The sequence below is a fragment of the Bos mutus genome, chromosome 2 (genome assembly GCF_027580195.1).
Source record: "Bos mutus isolate GX-2022 chromosome 2, NWIPB_WYAK_1.1, whole genome shotgun sequence".
NCBI classification, from domain to species: domain Eukaryota; kingdom Metazoa; phylum Chordata; class Mammalia; order Artiodactyla; family Bovidae; genus Bos; species Bos mutus.
Window position 1 is genome coordinate 121,600,531 of NC_091618.1, and position 23,248 is coordinate 121,623,778.

At 35.9% G+C, this 23,248-nt stretch overlaps 1 protein-coding gene across 1 annotated transcript in view; it reads right to left on the minus strand.

Moving 5' to 3' along the window:
• The window catches only part of PDE1A (phosphodiesterase 1A), a 305,513-nt gene that overhangs the window by 75,757 nt on the left and 206,508 nt on the right, over window positions 1-23,248 (minus strand). The window contains exons 3-7 of the mRNA XM_005905934.2: window positions 20,606-20,788; window positions 13,060-13,126; window positions 9,611-9,727; window positions 8,633-8,773; window positions 414-514 (exon numbers count right to left, since the gene is read on the minus strand). Of these exons, the coding sequence (XP_005905996.1) occupies window positions 414-514; window positions 8,633-8,773; window positions 9,611-9,727; window positions 13,060-13,126; window positions 20,606-20,788 (609 nt within the window). The remainder of the gene's footprint in view (window positions 1-413; window positions 515-8,632; window positions 8,774-9,610; window positions 9,728-13,059; window positions 13,127-20,605; window positions 20,789-23,248) is intronic.

Consider the following 23,248-nt stretch of genomic DNA (forward strand, 5'->3'; position numbering starts at 1 on the left):
ATTTTTAGATTTTTTTTCAAAAATAAATTTTCATTCTTTCAAATACATAATGACACTGAACTGATGCCTTGACATGAAACTGACAAACTGCCATCAAACAAATGACGCAAGATTTGCTCCAGTGAATAAATGTCTGACTTGTGTGACAGTTTAACATAAGTTCTGGGCACAGAAAAACGATCTTATACATTTTTACGTTCTTTAAATTGCTAAATATGCCACAAAAAGATAAAAGATTCTGGATAAATAGGAACCGACCGAAGTGTTTGCAGCTGAAGGCATTTTGCTAAAATCTATTAAATTCATTTTTTTAGACATCTTCATTATTATTTTGAAATCCTCTTAAAGAATAAGTAATACTCAGAAAAACAAATGTCAAATTTTAACTTAGAAAAGTTAATCCTTTACCTTACCTTGTCTGAATGTGAAAATTGTTTGTAGTCCCTGTATGCTCATAGTCATGAATGGCAGCGGCAAAGACCATTGCTAAAATTTCCAGTTCAGTGAGCCAGTGCTATTAAATTAAGGAAAGATTCCATCACATCAAAAGTAGAGTCAATGTTGTCTTTCTATAGAAAGCTTCATTGCATACAGTATAAATCATTATATAAAATTCTTTTTATGAAGTTTAAATAATTTTCCCTTTTTCATCTCCATTAACTGTACATAGTGGATGCTTCACAAGGTTGATGATTGTTTAATGACTTGTAAGTTAAAAATCTAGACATCATAATTTTCCTTGTTAATTGGAAAAAATGATAATTTTCTATCATTTAAAAGGTGAGCTCTAAATGAATTTTGAATTTACAGCCTTACCAATTTGGGTAAGGCTAATCTTACCTAAACTCTAAATGAAATCATTTAGAGTTTAGTAATTTTTAACATATGACTCATACAATATTAAAATGTCTTTTAGCTCAACTTTTGTAGAAGAATTTACTATGAGAAAAGAGTTGAAAATGTTTACTTTGGTCATTAGAGAAACTGAACTTTAAGTTTTATATTTAGAAATTTAGAAGAGTTTCCAAGAGTTTATCGTTTGCTCTTTATAATACATCTATTTTATGACGATACAGTGAAACTTAATAGCAATGAAAGAGTAAATGTTTTCACATAAAATCCAGAGCACTGCTTCAAATACATTGATATTTTGTTGTTATCAATTGGATGGTTTAACAAATTTTCTCTACTGTTATAAGTTCATTTAGGTAATTCAATAGTTTGTTCACCTCTCACATTTTGTGCGACACTTTAACTGCATGGTTCAATAGGACAATCACATGTGACTATTTAAATTAAAAATAGGTAAAATTAAGTTCCCTTTTTCAGTCACAGTAGTCACATGTCAATTGCTCAATAGTGGCAAGTGGCTATCTTACAGAACAGTGCAGACAGAAAACGTCTCATCACCACGGAAATTCTATTGGAGAGCGCTGTAAGTGGGTAGTACTTGATGGCAGGAATGGAAGATCCAAAATGACATGGAACTTGCTCTTAATGGTCTTATTCCATATACATGGAAAAGGCTTTGCACAAAGTAGCAGAAAAATACTATGTAAAGTACATGCATACTTGATGAAAACTCACAGAATAAAGGTATAGATAGGACATCTATTTGGTGGCAGTGGATCTTGGACGGAGGATGGACAAATATTGGTAGTTAAGTGCAAGCTTGAGAACAGAGAGATTCTAAATAGAAAGAGTGAATATGGAAGAGTACTGTAGAGGCCTATATGGAAATCGCACTGCTAATAGTACAATTGTGTTGGAGAGTCAAGTGAAGGGAGACTGAAAAGAGAAGGTGGAGTATGGGAAAGAGTCGGTAGATGACCTTGATTAGAGCTGATGAATTAGGACTTTGAATAAAAGTCAAGGAGAAGCCACTCTAAGTCTATGGATCAAACAGTGGAGGTGACACTGTTGAGTTTCATGGCTGCCAAAAGGCACAGTCTTATTCATCTTTGCTTCTTTCATATAACACATCATGGTTATTTGGCACATAGTAGGAACTTAACATTTGTCTGTTGAATTGAATTTCACCAGTTTAAATATTAGGAGGAAGTAATAGGGAATGGTGGAAAGAGACTGCAATCAGAGAATTCTGGTTTTAAACCTGGCAAATAAGTTATTTACTCTCTCAGGCACAGTTTCCATGAAAAGAGAATTAGTGACCATTCCCCTGTGGACTTTAAGTCTTATCATATAGTAAATACAGAATAAATGGCATTTTACTGAACTTATTACCTTAAATGGACTTCCCTTGTGGCTCGGCTGGTAAAGAATCTACCTGCAATGTCGAGACCTGTGTTCAATCCCTGGGGTGGGAAGATCCTCTGGAGAAGGGAAAGGCTACCCATTCCAGTATTCTGGACTAGAGAATTCCATGGACTGTATAGACCATGGGGTCGCAAAGAGTCGGACACAACTGAGTGACTTTCATTTCCTTAAATATACTGTTTAAGGTATTGGATCTGGAAAATAATAGTGAACTAACATATCTTTACTGATTGCAATTCAAAAATAAATGCCTCACAGTTGGATAACTGAAGCAGAAATGATATTCAGAACCAAGGAGAGTTAATATAACTAGCTGCATTGTGTTTATAGGTTCATTTAATTGTGAGTCATTAAAAGGAAATGACGTAAAGACTTATATTACAGGCTGAACTGGGACTGAGCCTCCAATGTCCCCATTGAGACTATGGAATTAAATACCATGAAATGAATAGCAATTTAAGTTAAACCAGATTTTGTAACCCCCAGAAATCCATTGCTTCATTAAAGAAAATTGTTAGAAAAAAAATCACCCATCTTCTTAAATATTTCCTATTGGTTATATTTAAGATTTACAGACTTATCTGTGGTTTTTAAAAGCAACATTTTATATCCACTATGATAACAGAGACTATGAAGAAGCAATTGTAAAAAAATTAAATTGGGAAATCAGAGATAAATTTTAATTATAGATTATCTCAAAGCATTTAAAATTGTTATCTTCCTAGCTGTCAAAATTGATTATATATATGCTTCCTGTTTTTGGTCTTATTAATCTCTGCCTCCCATAAACAGTACTTCCTTCATGAAGTCATCTTGTTTATTGTCACACTATCATCTTAACAATTAAATTTAACTAGTTTGGGAAGAGAGAAACATTGAACATTCACATTTAATTGAAAAATACATCTATTTCATATTAGTGAAAGTAGAGCTGGAGGCTAATTTTTATCTCCTTAGTTGACAATTTATTTTATACTGGTGTCAAATGAGAATTCTAACTCAGAAAATGGTTGCTTAAATTCAAGGATTTTGTAAATGACTCATGAGGACAAGTCACAGAGAATAAACCTGAATCATATCACTCTTCCCAACCAGAACAGTGGTCAGTACATAACCTAAGTTCTTCTTATTCCCAATGGACAGAAATAAAGAGTTAAAATGAAGAGTCATGAGGAGTGTAGGTATTGTGCTTCATCTAAATTGCATTTTGCCTAGAGAAGTGCCCAGGCAGACTTACTTGTAAAGCCCTCAAATTATACCAGAGAAAGGTATTAACCGCCATTAACACCATGTACAGTGTTGATGGAAAGAAAGGAGAAGGAACTAACATTAATTGGACATTTTAGGCAGATGGTTTCATTTAATTTTTATAATCACCCTATTTACCATTCACAAGGTAAGTTTTAAATCTCATTTGGCAGATAACACAGCCAAATCCTAAAGAAGTGAATCAATCTGCAGTAGGTCACATAGCTTTCAAATGGCAGGGCAGGAATTCAAACTGAAATCTCTCTGATTCCAAAATTTCTGTTCTTTCAACAGATCACAGTGTTCTTTCTGTGGATGACAATAGCCTTCATTATTTAAGGGAGGCAATATGTTAAATACATTCTTCTAAGGTTTCAAAAGCAGAATTTCTAGATAATTTAACTGGATACACTGATGGGTAGAAAAGCTAACAAAGCTTTAAGACTTATGATGTAATTTTCATATCTGAATAATTTTGTGTGTGTGTGTATACAACAGAGAATGTATGTGTGTGTGTGTGTGTGTGTGTGTGTGTGTATGTATAAGGCTGGGAGAATTTTAGGTTAGAAAGTCACATTAACCTGTTAGTTCCTGGTGTATCTAAAAAAGCATAATTAATAACCCCTTACATTACAGGTAGTTTTGAACCTTTTTTCTCTATCCCTTTGAATAGACTGAGTTAGTTTTCTATAACTAACCCAATGTGGAAAGTGAGTATATTATAATAGTATTAATACATAATACATATAAGTTAATATATAGTATAATAAATATAATATTCGTACTAATTGCTGTTATGTTTCAGGAACTAGGTTAGGTTTACACATATGATATCATTACTCCTCACTGTCATACTGCAAGGTGGTCGGCATTATTAAACCACATTTTAGTGACCAGGGAACAGAAGTAGATGGCAAGAAAGCTAGATAGTGGGGAAGTTATGTTTGAAATCAATATCTGCTTGCCTTGAAAGCCCACACTGTGTCCACTCTTCCAAACACTGTTGGATTGGAAGTCATTTGCAAGAACAGAATTTCCATGGAGTTTTTGGAATAGAGACATAGTGGCATATTTTTGTAGACTGGAGAAAAACTGAGTAGTTTCAAAGTATGAGGGGCTATTTCTGGGTATAGTCAGAGGACTACAAGTTCCAAAGGAATAGTTTTCAAGTACTTCTCTCAGACTCAGTATCAGAGAGAACACAATGCCAGGAGCCCTCAAATATAAGTGTTCTCTTGCCAAGGCTCTCAGATGGTTTCATATTCAAAGAGTCATTTGGAAGCAGGTTGGCAGTACATGGTGATCTTTAGCAAATAGCTCAAGCTACCACACGCCCCTGTCACCTTGCACAGAGCAACAAGTGACACAAGGAGAGAGACGGAGACAGAGGGTCAACTGTCTTATCAGCTCTGCACTGCCTACTCCAGGCCTGAGAGTGTCCCAATATGATGCCAACAAACTGAAGGACAATGGCTCCATCGCAATCCCGTTCAGGCAACGGTCCTGTGAACATTTCGCAGCTAACAGGCTGCACTGGCCACCTGATAGTGTTAGGCTGCTACTGGAGTGCTCTGTAAACGCCATGCTGATAAGACCGTTCTGAAACAGCAGGGCATTGCCTAAAACATTAATGTAAGTGACCCTGTCTTCTCCATATCAAATCTTTGGATCTTCAGCTAAATGCATATTTCTATAAGGCTTTTTTTGTTTGTTTGTTTCAAAGAACCAATACATTCATATGTGTGAAAATTAATACTCAACTTCTACCACTTTTTTTTTAATCTAAAAAGCTTATTAAAATAGCTTGCAAAAAACTGTCGAGCTGGTAGTATAACCTAGTTTTGACAAAATAGTCAGTACACTGAAAATTCATTTTGCTTTTCCTCTCATCATCAATCATAAAATTTCACATTAGTTTAAATGTATTTTCCTGATCCTAGACAACACTGACAGTCTCCAACTCAACTATTTTTGTAATGGCCAAGCTAAGGGATAAGAATTGAGTCCACCAACACTTTTCTTGTTAAAGGATGAATTTAGAAATAAGTTTCTAAACCAAACCTGCTATAGTATAGTGAAGTTATAATTATCGGTTAGTATCTCAAAAAGTGACTATGTCATCTTTACTAACAATTTAAACTTTCTAGGAGTCATGCCAGGCTGGGCCAGATTTCCCGTCTCCCAGAGAAGTTGGAATAGCTTGTTAGATTCTGGAACAAGCCTTCCTTGCAAGTCTGAGGGTAAACTCACATTGTGGGTTTGAATTTCTCTATTTGCCTGCTAATACAGCATCCCTCATCTGTTTAATGTCATCGTCAGCACAGAGATTGCAAAGCTGAACTAGGAGACTTTTATTTGGTTGCCTTTACACTTGCAGTACTTGAGCAAACAACATCCTGGTTACCTACCACCCTGAAATGGCATATATCTTCTCCTCATACTTCATAATTAAAGCAGATAGTTTTATACCAAAGCAGACAGAGCTTTTCCATTCTATTTTGTTCTGAGGAAACGTAATTAGTTCAGTTTCCATTTCAGACTAACACTTAAATATTTCATTTAACTTTTCAATGCCACAGAATTCAGAAAACAGGAAATGATAAACATGTAAAATGAAAACCACCTCACTATCAGATTCAAGACCAAGGTCTTAGAAAGGAAAAAGCAAGCAGATCTAACCAGGAAGATGTTACAGCATTTATTCCCTGTGTAACAGCATGTGCAGGAGTCAGGAGGCACTCTGTTTTTTCACACTAATTGCCATGCATATAAAACCCAGGGAGAACAGAGTCCAAGGAACAGCTGCGACAAGGAAGTCTGATTAAACCAATGGGAGCTTTAAAAGAATCTGTGTGTATGTATGTATGCATATGGGGCTTCCCTGGTGGCTCAGAGGTTAAAGCATCTGCCTCCAACGCGGGAGACCAGGGTTCAATCCCTGGGTTGGGAAGATATACGCGTATGCTGGGAAGAGAAACAGATATAAAGAAAGTCATACACACTACTTTTTAAAATTGTACAATATTTTAAAGCTATATCTTTGAATGTTTGTTTCTACTTATTATTGCTAACATCTGCTTCCTCCCTTTAAGTGTCAAATGAATTATGAGTAAACTTCAACCAAGGACCAAGTCCAACCATGACTACATTTGATTTGGCTCCTTGGGCACATTTATGCCTTAACTGAGTGATATCTATATTTACAACTTAAAGAGAGAATACAAAGGTATGATTACATATAATTCAGCCTTCTAGAAGGTTACAAGAGAATCTTGCTACTGCATCAGTAAAGGTTTTTGGTTTTTGCCTCCCCCCAAGCAGGCCTTAACTCCAAAGCAGTTATATTACTCGCTGATCCTGTCAATATAATGCGAATTTCTATTGAATTGGCAGTGATATTCCAAAACATTTCTTCATTAAAAGCCCAGCTGAGCTCTCAGCTACTAGCCATCGTCAACTGCCAGCCATATGACTGAACCACTGTGGATCTCTGCCCAGTGATGTCTTCAGATATCTGTGTCCATAGTTGCTAGCTGGTCACAATCACATGAGAGACCCCAAGTGAGAACCTTCTGTTTGGGACCTTCTAACCAACAACCCTTGAGAAATATGATAAATTATTGTTATAAGCCATTGAGGTTTAGAGTAGTTTGTTTTGAAGAAACAGATAATTGAAACACCAGGCAGGAGTGGAATCTGAGCCCAAAGCATTGATGGATCTGCAATATTTAGGAGGCAAAAAAAAGATGGAGAAGTAAAATAGATCATTTCTTTAGTCGTTGTGTGAGACACTTTTCGACAAATCATAGCAAAGGGATCTTATGTAGTAAATAAAACACTAGATTCTTGGGGAAATGTATATAACACACAGGTATACAATAAACTTGGAGAATCGTGTACCTGTTACAAGTTTTCAAGATCTTCAGGGCTCCATATTGTGTCTGTAAGGGCTTTGAGTGGCACTAGGTAAGGAATACAGTCTCTGGGGCAGAATGATGAAATATGGAGGAGTCCTAGTCATGTAGCTCTGAGTGCCAATGACCCACACCAATAAAAAGGACGTGATGTCTGAAATCTAAACAGGTAGGCAATGTATATTATGGGGTTTGCTAGACCATTCTACTTATTCTACTTACATGGGTTTTATGATACTGCTTCACGTAGGTCAACACAGGAGAATTCAAAAATGGACTTAGATTTTGGGGATCTCAACAATGACTCATACCTTGGGATGAACCCCTCCCAGTTTGGAACCTTCAGAAGGAAGGACTGCTCTTCCCTTTTTAATCTCTTGGAAGTCATGCTATGCTCTGAGACATTATAGGAATTCCAGGCTGTCTCAGACTTCCCATCATCTACTCATTGTTGTCCCAGGATTTGCACTGCTGAACCATTTACCCAGTCATCAACTGATCCATTCAGATGCAAAGAGGAAGAAGAAGAATTTGGAAAAATCCACGTGAATAATTTACAAAAATATCTATTAGGATTTGATTGTAATTAGTGATACAAGCGTATAAAAGAGAAAAAGCTAGTGAGGTCAGCCTGGTTAATGAAATGAGGGAAGAGCACTACAACTAACTTTTATTCCAAAGGCTTTTTTTCTAGGTCACTTTTCTGGAGGTTGATTCCTATGGGGAAAGTGAGTGAGTGAGTGTTAGTCGCTCAGTCATGTCTGATCCTTTGCAACAGCATAGACAGTAGGTAGCCTGCCAGGATCCTCTGTCCATGGAATTCTCCAGGCAAGAACATTGGGGTGGGTTGTGATTCCCTTTTCCAGGGGATCTTCCCGACCCACAGATTGAATCCTGGTCTCCTGTATTGCAGGTGGATTCTTTACCATCTATCTGAGCCATAGGAATTTACAAATGAAAATGCCATATGGTCCAAATTTTGAAAAAATTTCAGTATATTTTCACTTGCTTCTGGAAATCTTTTTTCACCGAATTAAAATATTTTTTTAAAAATGTATATTATGGATAACTTATTGACCCTCAAAAATCCAGAAGATACTTATAATACTTTTATGAGTATTAAAGAAACAATGAGAAGGGAATGGGATTAGAAGTTGCAAACTAACAAACTTCAGTCACAAAGACTTTCTTACCATGATACCTGTATGAAGCATTATGTAATGCACAGTTTGAGTGACATCAGCTGCATGAATCAAATTGTGGTATGGATTTTTGTACTTGCTGTAACCAACTTCTAGAGCTTCTGCAAAGGCAATTAGGCAAGAAACAGGAATCTGCAGAAAGTAATAATTATGATTATATTTTGACCAAAAGAGTGGCACTGAGTTAACATGAGCACAAAGATGTTTGGGATGGGACACATTAGTGAGTCAGAGGTGGGCAGTAGTTTCTTAAAGTTAAATGCGGATTGTTCCAAGAAAACAGTTCATTAATCCGTCAGTTTTCAATGCTGATGAGAATTATCACCCCCAAATGTTTAATTTAGATGGATGAAATAACAGTCTTAACCATATAGCAGTCTTAAATTTTTATATCTTCTAGAGTCAAATAAGAAGGCTAGTTTGTAAAGGTGTAAAAATTTCCAATTACAACTGGTAAAATCTAGTTTTTCTATCAGTAATTCAAGGAGGTTAAAATAAATGACCTCCAAGTAACTTCTAACTCTAAAAATATCATGACTCCATAGATACACACTGAGAAATCTGAATCAAATTTGTTGCTGAGATGCTCTAAGTGAAGTTAATTAGAAGCCCTTTCATTTTAAGAAAAGCTGCCAGAAATAGTTCATTTCGTATTTTAGGAAACTCATATTTCTTTAAGACACAGATTCCAATGTTTACGTGAGTGTTCCATGAATAATTCAAGGTGACATTCGTATCGTGTTGCAATGACGCTATCATGGCTTTATGATACCGCAGTGGAAATAAAGAAATGTCAATGATTTGTGGAGAACAGCCATATCATGTGGTGAACTCATCCCCACAGTTCTGTGATCTGCCAACCCAGAAACATTTTTAGATGAATTGATTAATGAATCAACGTTTTGCATTTTCACTCTCACACAGATAACTCATTCTAAGAGCATTTTACTTTTGTTCCATGTTTCTGACCTTGAAACGGTTGATAAGATCATATCTGGTGAATAGTTCATAAATCATAAACTTCAGACTGTGTTCTCCACTTGCTTCATTCAAGGCAAATACATCAAAAGACCATTTATCAACATCCTGTAGGAAAAAAAGTAAATATTTTAGATGGCAACATCACATGGCTTTGTTTCTTTCTATGAAAAATTCTTAGAAAGATCAAGAATTATACATCCAGCAGGTCAGATTTCAATTCAGCACATCAGACTTTACTTTCACCAGCATCTGATATGACAGGGACACAGTGTCTATGGATCCACAACAGTGAAGTCAATAATACTTAAGTTCTTCCCCTTAATCCCAAGGTTATCCAATTTGATATACTGAACTATAACTCCCTTATCCTCAGTCTTTCTCCAAATGAAAGCCATAAATCATTTTCCCAAAGTGGGCCTAATTTTATGGTAGAATTACAGGTTATGTGGGTGATTTAACAGAGGGATAGAGGGAAGATAACCCCAATTTATCTTCCCCACCCCCACACCTACAATACTGCTTGAACGTCCACCTTTTAAGAGCTACTAATTTGGTTTAGACCTTTGATATTTTGAATCTTCATTTTTTTCAAGATGCAGATACTTCCTTGGTGGCTCAATGGTAAAGAATTTGCCTGGCAATGTAGGAGACACAGGTTCAATCCCTGGTCTGAGAAGATCCCTATGCTGCAGACCAACTACCGAGCCTGTGCTCTAGAGGCCGGAAGCGGCAACTACGGGGCCCACGTGCCACAACTCCCGAAGCCCGCGTGCTCTGGAGTCTGTGCTCTGCAGCGAGAGAAGCCACTGCAACGAGAAGCCTGTGCACCACAACGGGAGGATAGACCCGGTTCTCCACAGCTAGAGAAACACCTGCTCAGCAAGGAGTAACCAGCACAGCCAAAATAAGTAAATAAATATATATTTTTTAAATATGCAGGTGCTCTAGAGAGATAGAGTACTGTTTCTAGGTAGAGTAATAGTACCTTATTCTGCACTCTAACCTTGGCTGATTCATCTTTACTTTTTTACCAGGGACAGATGGTGAGATAAAGGAAGTGGGCCTCTTCACTGGGGAGGAGAACAGTGTTTTTGGCATTACAGGCAATTCCCCAGGAAAGTGATCAGGCCTGTAGTGAAACAGATACCCTATGAAAGTGCCCCCTAATTGTGGGAAAGAGGGCAATGAGCAGGTATATCAAACCACTCCAGCCACCTAACGATATTCATTCAGGTAATTCCAGGTCAAAAACTTGCAGAGAAGTCCATGAATGGATTTGCAGCAAGTGTTATCAGTACATTAAAGATGTATTAAGATAAAGTTTGAGTTTGCAATCATAAATAAATCACTGAAACTTAGAAATCTACAGAAATACAGCAGAATCAGTACTAATGATTATCAGAAATTATTAGCAAAGAAGGTCTAGTGTTTGCACACACAGAATGGGTTTAGTATTGAATAGTAAGTAAGTAGATAACCTTAAAGCTGTATATTAATTTCAAATTTAAACAGGCCCTGTATTAGAACTTTTCATTTAGTGTATTTCACAGAGACAACAATACATAATGTAATAAGCTGAATTACAGCTGATAAGCAGTATTCAAGCCATCTTTTAAAACTCTTTCTTTTGACGAACAGTAACAATAACTCCAAATGTAGTTTTAATCATTTGGGAACACCAAGGAAATACTTTTTTGGCTTGCTTGTGTACCTTTGTTAAATTCTTTGCATTTGGCCTTAATTTGATCCCAAAATACTTGCTTGATCTGTTTGTAAATTTAAAATCTCTCAGAGTTCTGTTAGAAGTCATTTTGCCATTAATAAAGCTCAGTGGAGACAAACAAATTTCTTACTAAATTCCAAAGCTAACACAGAGGAATCAGTTCAGATGGTTACAAAGCTGCTGTTTACAGTTCCTGCCAGGGGTTTCCAACTAAGTAAAAGGTTAACTCTCCATTTGGGGGCATTTTTTTTTTAAATCAACAATGATAATTTATATCTGTAAACTTCTGCAGATGCGTGGCTTTTACTTTGTCAGCCTGAGAACAAACAAGGCAAGGAGGTATCTCGGGAAATTAGAATTATTAAAACAGTCTTAGTGATGATTCTCCTCAACCCATTAGTTCATGTTTCCTGTACACTACATTTTTGAAATCTGCTTGCATTCTCTCATACCAAAATATTCTGTTAGTTGGTTTCTATAAAAATAAAATTAAGTGACTTTCTTGCCTACAGTTGAGGAAATAATGAGGAAATAAAAATCTTTTAAAAGCTAAGGAATAATTCATATCCAATAATACAGTTCAGTTATATACTTGCCTCTATTATAGTTTTAGAAACATGAATATAAAAAAGCTTCTGAGAAAAACAAATTGCTTTTTTAAATGAATAAGATTAAAATCTAATATGCAGCAGAGAAAAAACAAATGCAGAGAAAAAAACAAAACAAAGGGGATACAAAAGGGATGCTTAAAAGTGAATAGAGGAACAAAAGAAATCAATAGAAATGCAAACTAGGAAAGGGGTTTAATATATCAAAAATAAAGTAACTTGGTATATCCTGTTGCCAGTATTCTTTAAATTTTTGGTTAATACAGGAAACCACCATAAAGCTATTAGAGGAGACAAAGTTGAATTTCCTACCCAAACTAAGCAACAGAATGAAATAGGCAATGTAGAGTGACAAGCTTACAAAATGCCTCTTTAGTAATATCGTCTAGGAACAGTGTTCACATACACACACACACACACAAAGTGGGCATAAGTGAGTCCAAAACTTTTACCACATCGGATTTTCAACTCTAGTTATTTCTAACACATGTAATACTGCAGCTGGGCCTCAGACTAGGGCAACCACAGGGAAAGTCAGAGACAAAAGAGAGACATTTCTTTTTTGTTTACTTTTTAATTTTATCTTCTTTTTTATATTTTCTCAGACCTAAAATTCTAAACAATTTTCTTCGATATAAGTTTTGTCCTTTAATTATATTTGACTGAAATGTCTTTTCATTGATAATGCATTCATTTCATACTATATAGTAACAAAATATGTGTATTCTGACAAATGCTGGTGCCATTTCAAAGCTGAATACAAGATCCACCTAAATAAAGCATAATAAATCAATAAATAATAAATAAAGCATAAAAAAGACAACATCACACACATATGTGTATTTATACATGTATATTACAGTTGTTAGTGATAAACATTTATATGTATTGATACAGTTTGTTAGTGTAAACATTAACAAACTGATCCTCATTTAAATCAGCAAGTTGTGACTTGAAACACATGACATTTGTAAATGGTTAAAAAAATTTTTTTATATTCTGATATGTAAGCTACATCAAAGACCTATTCTCATTTTCTTCCCATCATTTTAAAGAGACTAGAAAAAATGACTATTTGATAAACTAAGATAATTGAAATTTTTTACCTTTAATGTTACTATGACAGCCTCTGGATATGCCAAGCCAACCATGTGATAGGACTTTCTGTACATTCTGAAAAAGAAAAATAAATGTATATATAAAAATCATTTACTTAAAGTTTTTAGCTATTTCTTAAAAACAAAGAAATAATTACCTTTGACTTGTTGAACTTGTATCATTAGATACAGATTCTCTTTCTGGCAACAATGATAATTATTGCCATCATCTATTACATGTTTACAATGTAATAGATGCAAATAGTATTTTGTTTGGAGAAGGCGATGGCACCCCACTCCAGTACTCTTGCCTGGAAAATCCCACGGACGGAGGAGCCTGGTGGGCTGCAGTCCATGGGGTCGCTAAGAGTCGGACACGACTGAGCGACTTCACTTTCACTTTCCACTTTCATGCATTGGAGAAGGAAATGGCAACCCACTCCAGTGTTCTTGCCTGGAGAATCCCAGGGACGGGGGAGCCTGTGGGCTGCCGTCTATGGGGTCACACAGAGTCGGATACGACTGAAGAGACTTAGCAGCAGTAGCAGCAGTATTTTGTTTACTCAAAACCACATATAAAGTCAATAAGGTTTTAATTTCTATGTAAAGAGATCTTTTCCTAAACTTCATCTTATTAAAGAAAAGACTGACATTTGCATGTACAGCAACAATGCTTTTTAGCACCATCACATTCAAGACAGCAGAGCAGCCTTGCTTTGTGTCCTTTTGTGTTACCAAATTTTCAGTCTAGAAGCTGAGTGGCACTGAAATAGTCCTTTATAGCTTTTCTTTCTTTTTTTCACAAAATGAAAATTATGGAAGGGAATACGTAGCATCATCAGAATTTACACAGCTTACTTCTTTTGTTTTAGTTAAGACTATTGGGAGAAACCACATTGAAAAAAATTGCTTAAGTTTGTTCAAACTGTCTTTTAATATTATTTAATAAAGATTATCCAGAAAGGATATTTTTTATTTCTATAATAGCAACAATAAAAATATATTTATTAATCAGTAATTTGTCGGTTCCACTTTCCAAAAGAAAACCAAGATGTCTTAAATAAATATAAGAAACTCTTCCACTGATTTGTGCAAAAATAGAATCAACATGATACCCTAATGTGTAGAAATAGCAGTAGGTTTCTAACCAGGACTGAAAGAAACATGGTTCCTCCACAGCGTCCTGTGAAAAGCATGGGATAATCATGTCCCTTAATTTTTACATTGTTAGCTCATAAGCAAGTTTCATTCCTAGATTATACTGTAGTAACTTCTCCCCACAAGATGCCTGAACAAAGCCATAATTTAATGACTATATCATTATATTGGGGGTCAATATAAGAAATATAAGAAAATATTCTGCATCTTTTATAAAATCACTAAGGGAAATACTAACCCTTTTGACTCAATGTGTCTTATGTTAAAAATCCATAAGACATTACTCAGTTCCTATGTAAATGCTATCTTTTTTTAAGATAATAAAAGCCAAATAATTTTTCATGTTTTCCTTGTTCATCTTCACTTCTCAGATGCTCAGAATTAAAATATTGTATTTACTTACATAGAGATTAGGTTTTCTTGATAAAGTATCTTCCCATTTTATTACAGAGACTTTGTTACTGTATTTCCATGTTCCCATTTTAAAATTCACATTCAAAAAACTAAGATCATGGCATCTGGTTTCACTACTTCATGGCAAATAGATGGGGAAACAATGGGAACAGTGACAGACTTTATTTTCTCGGGCTCCAAAATCACTGCAGATGGCAACTGCAGCCACGAAATTAAAAAACACTTGCTCCTTGAAAGAAAAGCTATAAAAAACCTAGACAGCATATTAAAAAGCAGAGACATTACTTTGCCAACAAAGGTCCCTACAGACAAAGCTATGGTTTTTCCAGTAGTTATGTACAGATCTGAGAGTTGGATCATGAAGAAGGCGCCAAAGAATTGATGCTTTTGAACTGTGGTGTTGGAGAAGACTCTTGAGAGTCCTTTGGACAGCAAGGAGATCAAACCAGTCAATCCTAAAGGAAATCAGTCCTGAATATTCATTGGAAGGATTGATGCTGAAACTGAAGCTCCAATACTTTGGCCACCAGATGCAAAGAGCCAACTCCTTGGAAAAGACCCTGAGGCTGGGAAAGATTGAAGGCAGGAGGAGAAGGGGATGACAAAGGACGAGATGGTTGGTTGGCATCACTGACTCAATGGACATGAGTTTGAGCAAGCTCTGGTAGATGATGAAGAATAGGAAAGTCTGGTGTGCTATAGTCCATGGGGTCACAAAGAATCGGACACTACTGAGCTACTGAAAACAACAATCTAGTTTTTGTCTTAAATGACCTTAAATAATTTTTAGATATGGCAAACAGTTATAATAAAAAATTATCCTTATCCTCTATATCAGTTGAAAGATTTCAGAGCAGCCTATCAGAAAAATACTAACATTACTTGCTCCACTAAGATAGGTATAATTATTTTAATCTTGCAGAACAAGGAAACAATTAAGTCACAATATAAAAGGCCCAGGCAAAGAGGAACTAAAGAGCTTTTTGATGAAAGTGAAAGAGGAGAGTGAAAAAGCTGGCTTAAAACTCAGCATTCAAAAAACTAAAATCATGGCATCCAGTCCCACCTCTTCATGGCAAATAGATGGGGAAACAATAAAAATAGTGAGTGACTTTATTTTCTTGGGCTCCAAAATCAGTGCAGATGATGACTGCAATCATGCAATTAAAAGACACTTGCTCCTTGGAAAAAAAGCTCTGACCAACCTAGACGCATATTAAAAAGCAGGGACGTTACTTTGCCAACAAATGTCCGTCTAGTCAAAGCTATGCTTTTTCGATTAGCCATGTTGGACCATAAAGAAAGCTGAGTGCCGAAGAATTGATGCTTTTTTTACTGTGGTGTTGGAGAAGACTCTTAAGAGTCCTTTGGGCTGCAAGGAGATCAAACCAGTCCATCCGAAAGGAAATCAATCCTAAATATTCATTGGAAGGACTGATACTGAAGCTGAAGCTCCAATATTTTAGCCCCCTGATGCAAAGAACTTACTCATTGGAAAAAACCCTGATGCTGGGAAAGATTGAAGGCAGGAGGAGAAGGGGACAACATAGAATGAGATGGTTGGATGGCATCACCGACTGAGTGGACATGAGTTTGAGCAAGCTCCGGGAGTTGGTGATGGACAGGGAAGCCTGGTGTACTGCAGTCTATGGGGTGGCAAAGAGTCAGACACAACTGAGCAACTGAACTGAACTGAAAAGGCCCAGAAAATAATTACTTTCAGTAATGATATTTAGTTGTTGTTTTTTTTTTTTTTAAGAAACAGTTTTTCCTATTTTTTGAATCATTACTAAAAATTGGAGGTACAGGGATAATGGAAGTTTGATGGGCAAGGAGATAAGTGATCAGGAATAAGAAACTTTAAAAATTAAGTAACTTTAAATCTGTGTAACTTCATGGCACAAAAGGCAGTATTATGTAGCAAAGAGAATACACAATTTGGGTCTTGGATCACAGGTTAACCAATCATTAGCTGTGTGACCTCTGGAAAGCTAATGTCAGTTATCTGTAAAATAAGGATAATCATACACTTTTTATGAAATAAGTGATATAAACACCTAGTGTAACATTATTATAAATACTCAATATAGGAAAGCTGTTATTTTTTAAATGCTTGTTTATTTATTTTTGGCTGTTCTGAGTCTTCGTTGCTGTGTTCAGGCTTTCTCTAGTTGCAGTGACAAGGAACTACTCTTTAGCAGCTCCCAATCACTGCAACTAGAAAAACTGCAGTGTGCCGGCTTCTCATCATGGTGGCTTCTCTTGTTAGGGGGAATTGACTCAAGGGTGCACGGGCTCAGTAATTCTGGCCCATGGCCTTAGTTGCCACAAGGCATGTGGGATCCTTCCAGAGCAGGGATCATACCAGTGTCTTTTGCATTGGCAGAAGTTCTCAAACACTGGAGTAGCAGGGAAGTCCCAGAAAGTCATTATTCTTAATATTAACATTACTGTTCTCATTATTCTGCAGCCAATACCATTGGCTCCAATTCTGACATTCTTCAAGGCTCTCTGGGTTCAGTGAGAACTCTAATGTTTCTTAAACTTGGAGCAGGTTTGAGAAATGAATATCCCTGTATATTTTCATTATATATAAAGAAAGAGAAGGAAGAGGATTACTCTTCTAAGAAGAAGGAGAAACCACTTCATTATCATTTTCTAACTCTATACTTGGGAATAGGGTATTAGGATGAAACCTTAGAAGATTAGTGTGGAAAAGTAGGATGACTCATTCTGGAGAATGAATGTGGGAGAAACCGTAATACAGTGGTCTCACATATGAGTAAATAGTCAATATATTATAAGTTGCTGAAAAAGAACAATGGATTTCCTGTTCTCCTGTAAGTGGTAAAAGTTCAACTGGAAATAGGGAAGATTATTTTTGGAAGGTTTTATATTACAGTTGCAAAATATAATTCAAAAACTTAAAAAAAAAACTATCATATGCCAGACATTGTGGTGGACAAGAGACTATTCAGTGGAGAATAAGAAAACTATGTGTTGCTTTCACAGGGTTTATTTAGTGGTAAAGAGGGATAATAAATAAGAAATAATACATGAGTAAGAACAGCACTAAATGCTATGAGGTAAATCACTCACTGGTTGGGATAGAGAAAGTGATGAACAGTATACAGAGTAACCAGGAAAGGCCTTTGGAAAGATAGAAATGGCTAGTCAGAGTGAAGTTTGGGGAAAATCATTTCTGATAGAGGAAAGAGCAGAATTACTGGTCCCAAGGGAAGAAAGTTCAGTTCAGTCACTCAGTCATGTCTGACTTTTTGTGACCTCATGGACTGCAGCACACCAGGCTTCCCTGCCCATCACCAACTCCCGAAGCTCGCTCAAACTCATCATATCCATCAAGTCGGTCATGCCATCAAACCATCTCATCCTCTGTCGTCCCCTTCTCCTCCTGCCTTTGATCTTTCCCAGCATCAGGGTCTTTTCCAATGAGTCAGTTCTTTACATCAGGTGGCCAAAGTATTGGATATTCATGGAGTTGAAATCACACTAGTGTAGCTATTCAGTAAAGGGTGATAGTAGCATTGGTTGAGTCTAGAAGGTAAGGGGGCCTAGTCATGCAGGCCATGATACAGAAGTCGCCTTTCATACCAGGTGAAGTGGTACATCCAGTGAAATGGTAAAGGCAATCAGATAATTTTAAGCTTAAGAATGACAGGACTGAATTTACATTTTAAAAGTCACTGTGGAAAGTGACTTGCTGAGAGAAGGCAAGTGAGGAAGAGGGGAGCCTAGCTGACAGTTATTGTCAAGTTTCGGATGGCAGGTGACAAAAGCTTAGATTGGGGTTTCTGGAGAGGAGATGAGAAAGTGAGTAGGTTTGGTGTAAATTACACTGGTGTAAGCAAATTGCTTGGACTTCCTGAGGGGTTGATTCTTGGACGGGGCTACTTGGGAGAAGACTCAAGAAGCCTTTCTAACTTTCAAGATTGAAGATGATTATTTTTGAAAATTCTAGATAAACATATCCTTTTGTTTACATACTTACTAATGGAAATTCAAAAGTAATAGAAAATATTTCATTCCTATGTGTTTTAGTACTTTGATTTCTTTAAGACTACTTACTAATTTATTTTTTTTCTACTTACTAATTTAGTTACCTTAAGTACGTTTTGATATTTCTGTGTAGCAAATGAAAAAAATGAAAGTTAAACCTATCAATATATTTCACAGAATTTGTTTTGATTTTCTACTTAATGAGAATGGAAATTTAGTTTGTTTATTTTTATAATTTGAATTTATTTTTCAGTTTGTCAAATTCTATATTTTCTTAAACAAAAAGGCAAAATATACATTTCTTCAATAAAGCAAACAAATACTCTTTTATCTCTGATTCTTTCACTGAGTTTCTGAACTACTATTTAGATGTTTTCAAACTGATATTAAGCAAAATCAACTGTCATACACTTACCTAACTTGTTTTAAAAAATAGGAGTATTATTATAAAAATTATTTCTCTCCAGCCCTACTTGTCTGTTTCAGATTTCAGGTCCCACTTGGGAGAGTTGGGAGCAGTTTACACACCAGGTGTTGGAGGTCTCATCTCACCTAACTAATCATGCTCCTTATGCTTATTATGAAGGTTCTTCATCAAAGGCAATTAGATATGCTTAAAAAATACACAAAGTCATTTGAATAATAATAATTTGGGTAATAAAGGCATAAACCAAGATCCTAGATGCTTTATTTCTTATGGTTGTAATACATCTTTAAATCACATCGAATCCTTCTTGCAATGCTTGTCATTTAGATTTTTAGAAACCCAAGAGGGCTTCGCGTTGTTCCTTTAGCAGAAGATGAAAGTTTAGGAAGTTTATTAGAGGTAATGACTAGAGATGTCTGAAGATAAAAAATAATGTGGTCTCCTTTAAATTTAATTTTAAATACATTGATAAAAAATTTCTCTGTTCCTTAATTTTGCTTTGATAACATTAAAATAAACTTTTTTATTTATAACTTAATGTATAATTGTTTTTAGGTCTAAGTAAGTATAAGTCTAAGTAACTTTTAAGAACTAGTTCTCAACATCGTCAGATTCAGTTCAGTTCAGTTTAGTCCAGTCGCTCAGTCATGTCTGACTCTTTGCGACCCCATGAATTGCAGCACGCCAGGCATCCCTGTCCATCACCAACTCTGGGAGTTCACTCAAACACGTCCATCAAGTTGGTGATGCCATCCAGCCATCTCATCCTCTGTTATCCCCTTTTCCTCCTGCCCACAATCCCTCCCAGCATCAGAGTCTTTTCCAATGAGTCAACTCTTCGCATGAGGTGGCCAAAGTACTGGCTATAAGATGTTTATTTCAAGTCTTTTTATAGTTTTAGTTCTGAAACATCTTATTTCCAGACAGAAAAATAAGCTATGTTATTAAGGGCTAAATAATATAAAATCCTGTCATATTAACATGTATTTCACATTAGAAACTCTAGTGATTTGACTTGCTGCTTCTAAGGGCCATCAAGTGACAGAAATGCTTCAGTGACAGAAAAGTTAAAAAGCTCTTTAAGGAGACTGGACATGAGAGAGCTTTACTCTAAGGTATTAAGAGGATGGCCTTTTCACTTAAGTGGAGAAAGGCCTGCTTGATTTTGTTATGTAGTGTAGAACTTATTTTATGAGGCGCTAGATTTTATTTGGGTAATGTTAGGTTTATAGCATATGAATGTATTACAATTATTTTTAAACAGTTATTCATAAAGATTCATTTGAGAATGGCCATTCAAAAGTCTATACTTTATTTAAGTCTTTATATTAATTTAAAATAAATAAAAATAAATCCAGGACAAGATATTTTTTGTTATAGGGTAAATTCCCTCATAAAGTCCTAAATCTGCTTATTCCAGGTATACTTATGATTACAGTTTTCCTCAATAAGTAAACTATAGGACTCTCATAATATTGATTATTAAGTATATTTGCTGCCTTTTAAATTTTTTCTTAATATACCAACAAGTTCACTTACCTTTCCACAAAAATTCCAGCTTGAACAACATGCACAATGCTCCGAAATCTTGGTTTTTCCTCAGATTTCTTTTTCATCATCCCCATTTTCCGTGTAAAGGTAGAAGCCAACCAGTCCCGGACTTCTGATGGGACGGAATCCGACTGAATGTCACTGAGCTCATCATCGGTGTCCAGCAGTCTCCTACAAAACATTTATAGTGATTAAACCCATTTATGATAGAACTCCCCAGAAAGCAGGCATAGAAGGAACACACCTCAACATAATGAAAGTCATATATGACAAATCCACAGCAAACAGTATCCTTAATGGTGAAAAATTGAAAGCATTTTCTCTAAAATCAGGACAAGACAAGGGTGCCCACTCTCATCACTACTGTTCAACATAGTTTTGGAAGTCCTAGCCACAGCAATCAGAAGGAAAAGAAATAAGAGGAATCCAGATTGGTAAAGAAGAAGTAAAACTCTCACTGTTTGCAAATGACATGATCCTCTACATAAAAAACCCTAAAGATACCACCAGAAAATTATTAGAGCTAATCAATGAATATAGTAAAGTTGCAGGATATAAAATTAATACACAGAAATCCCTTGCATTCCTATACACTAACAATGAAAAACAGAAAGAGAAATTGAGGAAACAATCCCATTCACCATTGCAATGAAAATAATAAAATACTTAGGAATAAATTTACCTAAAAAAAGACCTATATATGGAAAACTATAAAACACTGATGAAAGAAATCAAAGATGACACAAATAGGTGGAGAAATATACCATGTTCATGGATTAGAAGACTCAATATTGTGATAATGAGTATACTACTCAAAGCAATCTATAGATTCAATGCAATCCCCATCAAGCTACCAATGGTTTTTTTCACAGAACTAGAACAAATAATTTCAAAATTTGTATGGAAACACAAGAAACCTCGAACAGCCAAAGCAATCTTGAGAAAGAAGAATGGAACTGGAGGAATCAACCTTCCTGACTTCAGACTATACTATAAAGCTACAGTCATCAAGACAGTATGGTACTGGCACAAAGACAGATATATAGATCAATGAAACAAAATAGAAAGTCCAGAGATAAATCCATGCACCTATGGATACCTTATCTTTGACAAAAGAAGCAAAAATATACAATGAAGAAAAGACAATCTCTGTAACAAGTGTACTGGGAAAACTGGTCAACCACATGTAAAAGAATGAAACTAGAACATTTTCTAACACCATACACAAAAATAAACTCAAAAAGGATTAAAGATCTAAATGTAACACCAGGAACTATAACACTCTTAGAGGAAAACACAGGCAGAACACTCTCTGACATAAATCACAGAAACATCCTCTATGACCCACCTCCCAAAGTAATGGAAGTAAAAACAAAAATAAACAAATGGGACCTAATTAAACTTAAAAGCTTTTGCACAATGAAGGAAAATATAAGCAAGGTGAAAAGGCAGCCTTCAGAATGGGAGAAAATAATAGCAAATGAAACAACTGACAAAGAATTAAATTCCAAAATATACAAGCAGCTCATGCACCTCAATACCAGAAAAAAGAACAACCCAATCTAAAAGTGGGCCAAAGAACAAAACAGACAAATCTCCAAGAAGACATACAGATGGCTAATGAACACATGAAAAGATGCTCAACATCACTCATTATCAGAGAAATGCAAATCAAAGCCACAGTGAGATATCATGTCACTCAGGTCAGAATGACTGCCCTCAAAAAGTCTTCAAACAGTAAATGTTGGAAAGGGTGTGGAGAAAAGGGAACCCTCTGACACTGTTGGTGGGAATGCAAACTAGTACAGCCACTATGGAGAACAGTGTGGAGATTCCGTAAAAAACTGGAAATAGAGCTGCCATACGACCCAGCAATCCCACTGCTGGGCGTACACACGGAGGAATTGAATTGAAAGAGACACGTGTACCCCAATGTTCATTGCAATCCCACTGCTGGGCGTACACACGGAGGAATTGAATTGAAAGAGACACGTGTACTCCAATATTCATTGCAGCAATGTTTACAATAGCTAGGACTTGGAAGCAACCTAGATGTCCATCGGCAGATGAATGGATCAGGAAGTAGTGGTACATTTACACAATGGAGTATTACTTAGCTATACAAAGGACTGTATTTGAGTCAGTTCTAATGAGGTGGATGAAACTGGAGACTATTATACAAAATGAAGTAAGTCAGAAAGAGAAACACAAATACAGTATATTAACACATATATATGGAATTTAGAAAGGCAGTAAAAGATGACCCTATATGCAAGGCAACAAAAGAGAGACAGATGTAAATAACAGAATTTTGGACTCTGTGGGAGAAGGCAAGGGTGGGATGATTTCACAGAATAGCACTGAAACATGTATATTACCATATGTGAAATAGATAACCAGTGCAAGTTTGATGCATGAAACAGGGCACTCAAAGCCGATGCTCTGAGAAAACCCAGAGGGATGGGTTGGGGAGGGAGGTGGGAAGGGGGTTTAGAATGGGGAGACACATGTGTACCTGTGGCTGATTCATGTTGCTGTATGTCAAAAACAATCACAATATTGTAAAGTAATTATCCTCCAATTAAAGTTAATTAACATAAAAATGTATAGTGATTAAACTTTAGGAAAAAG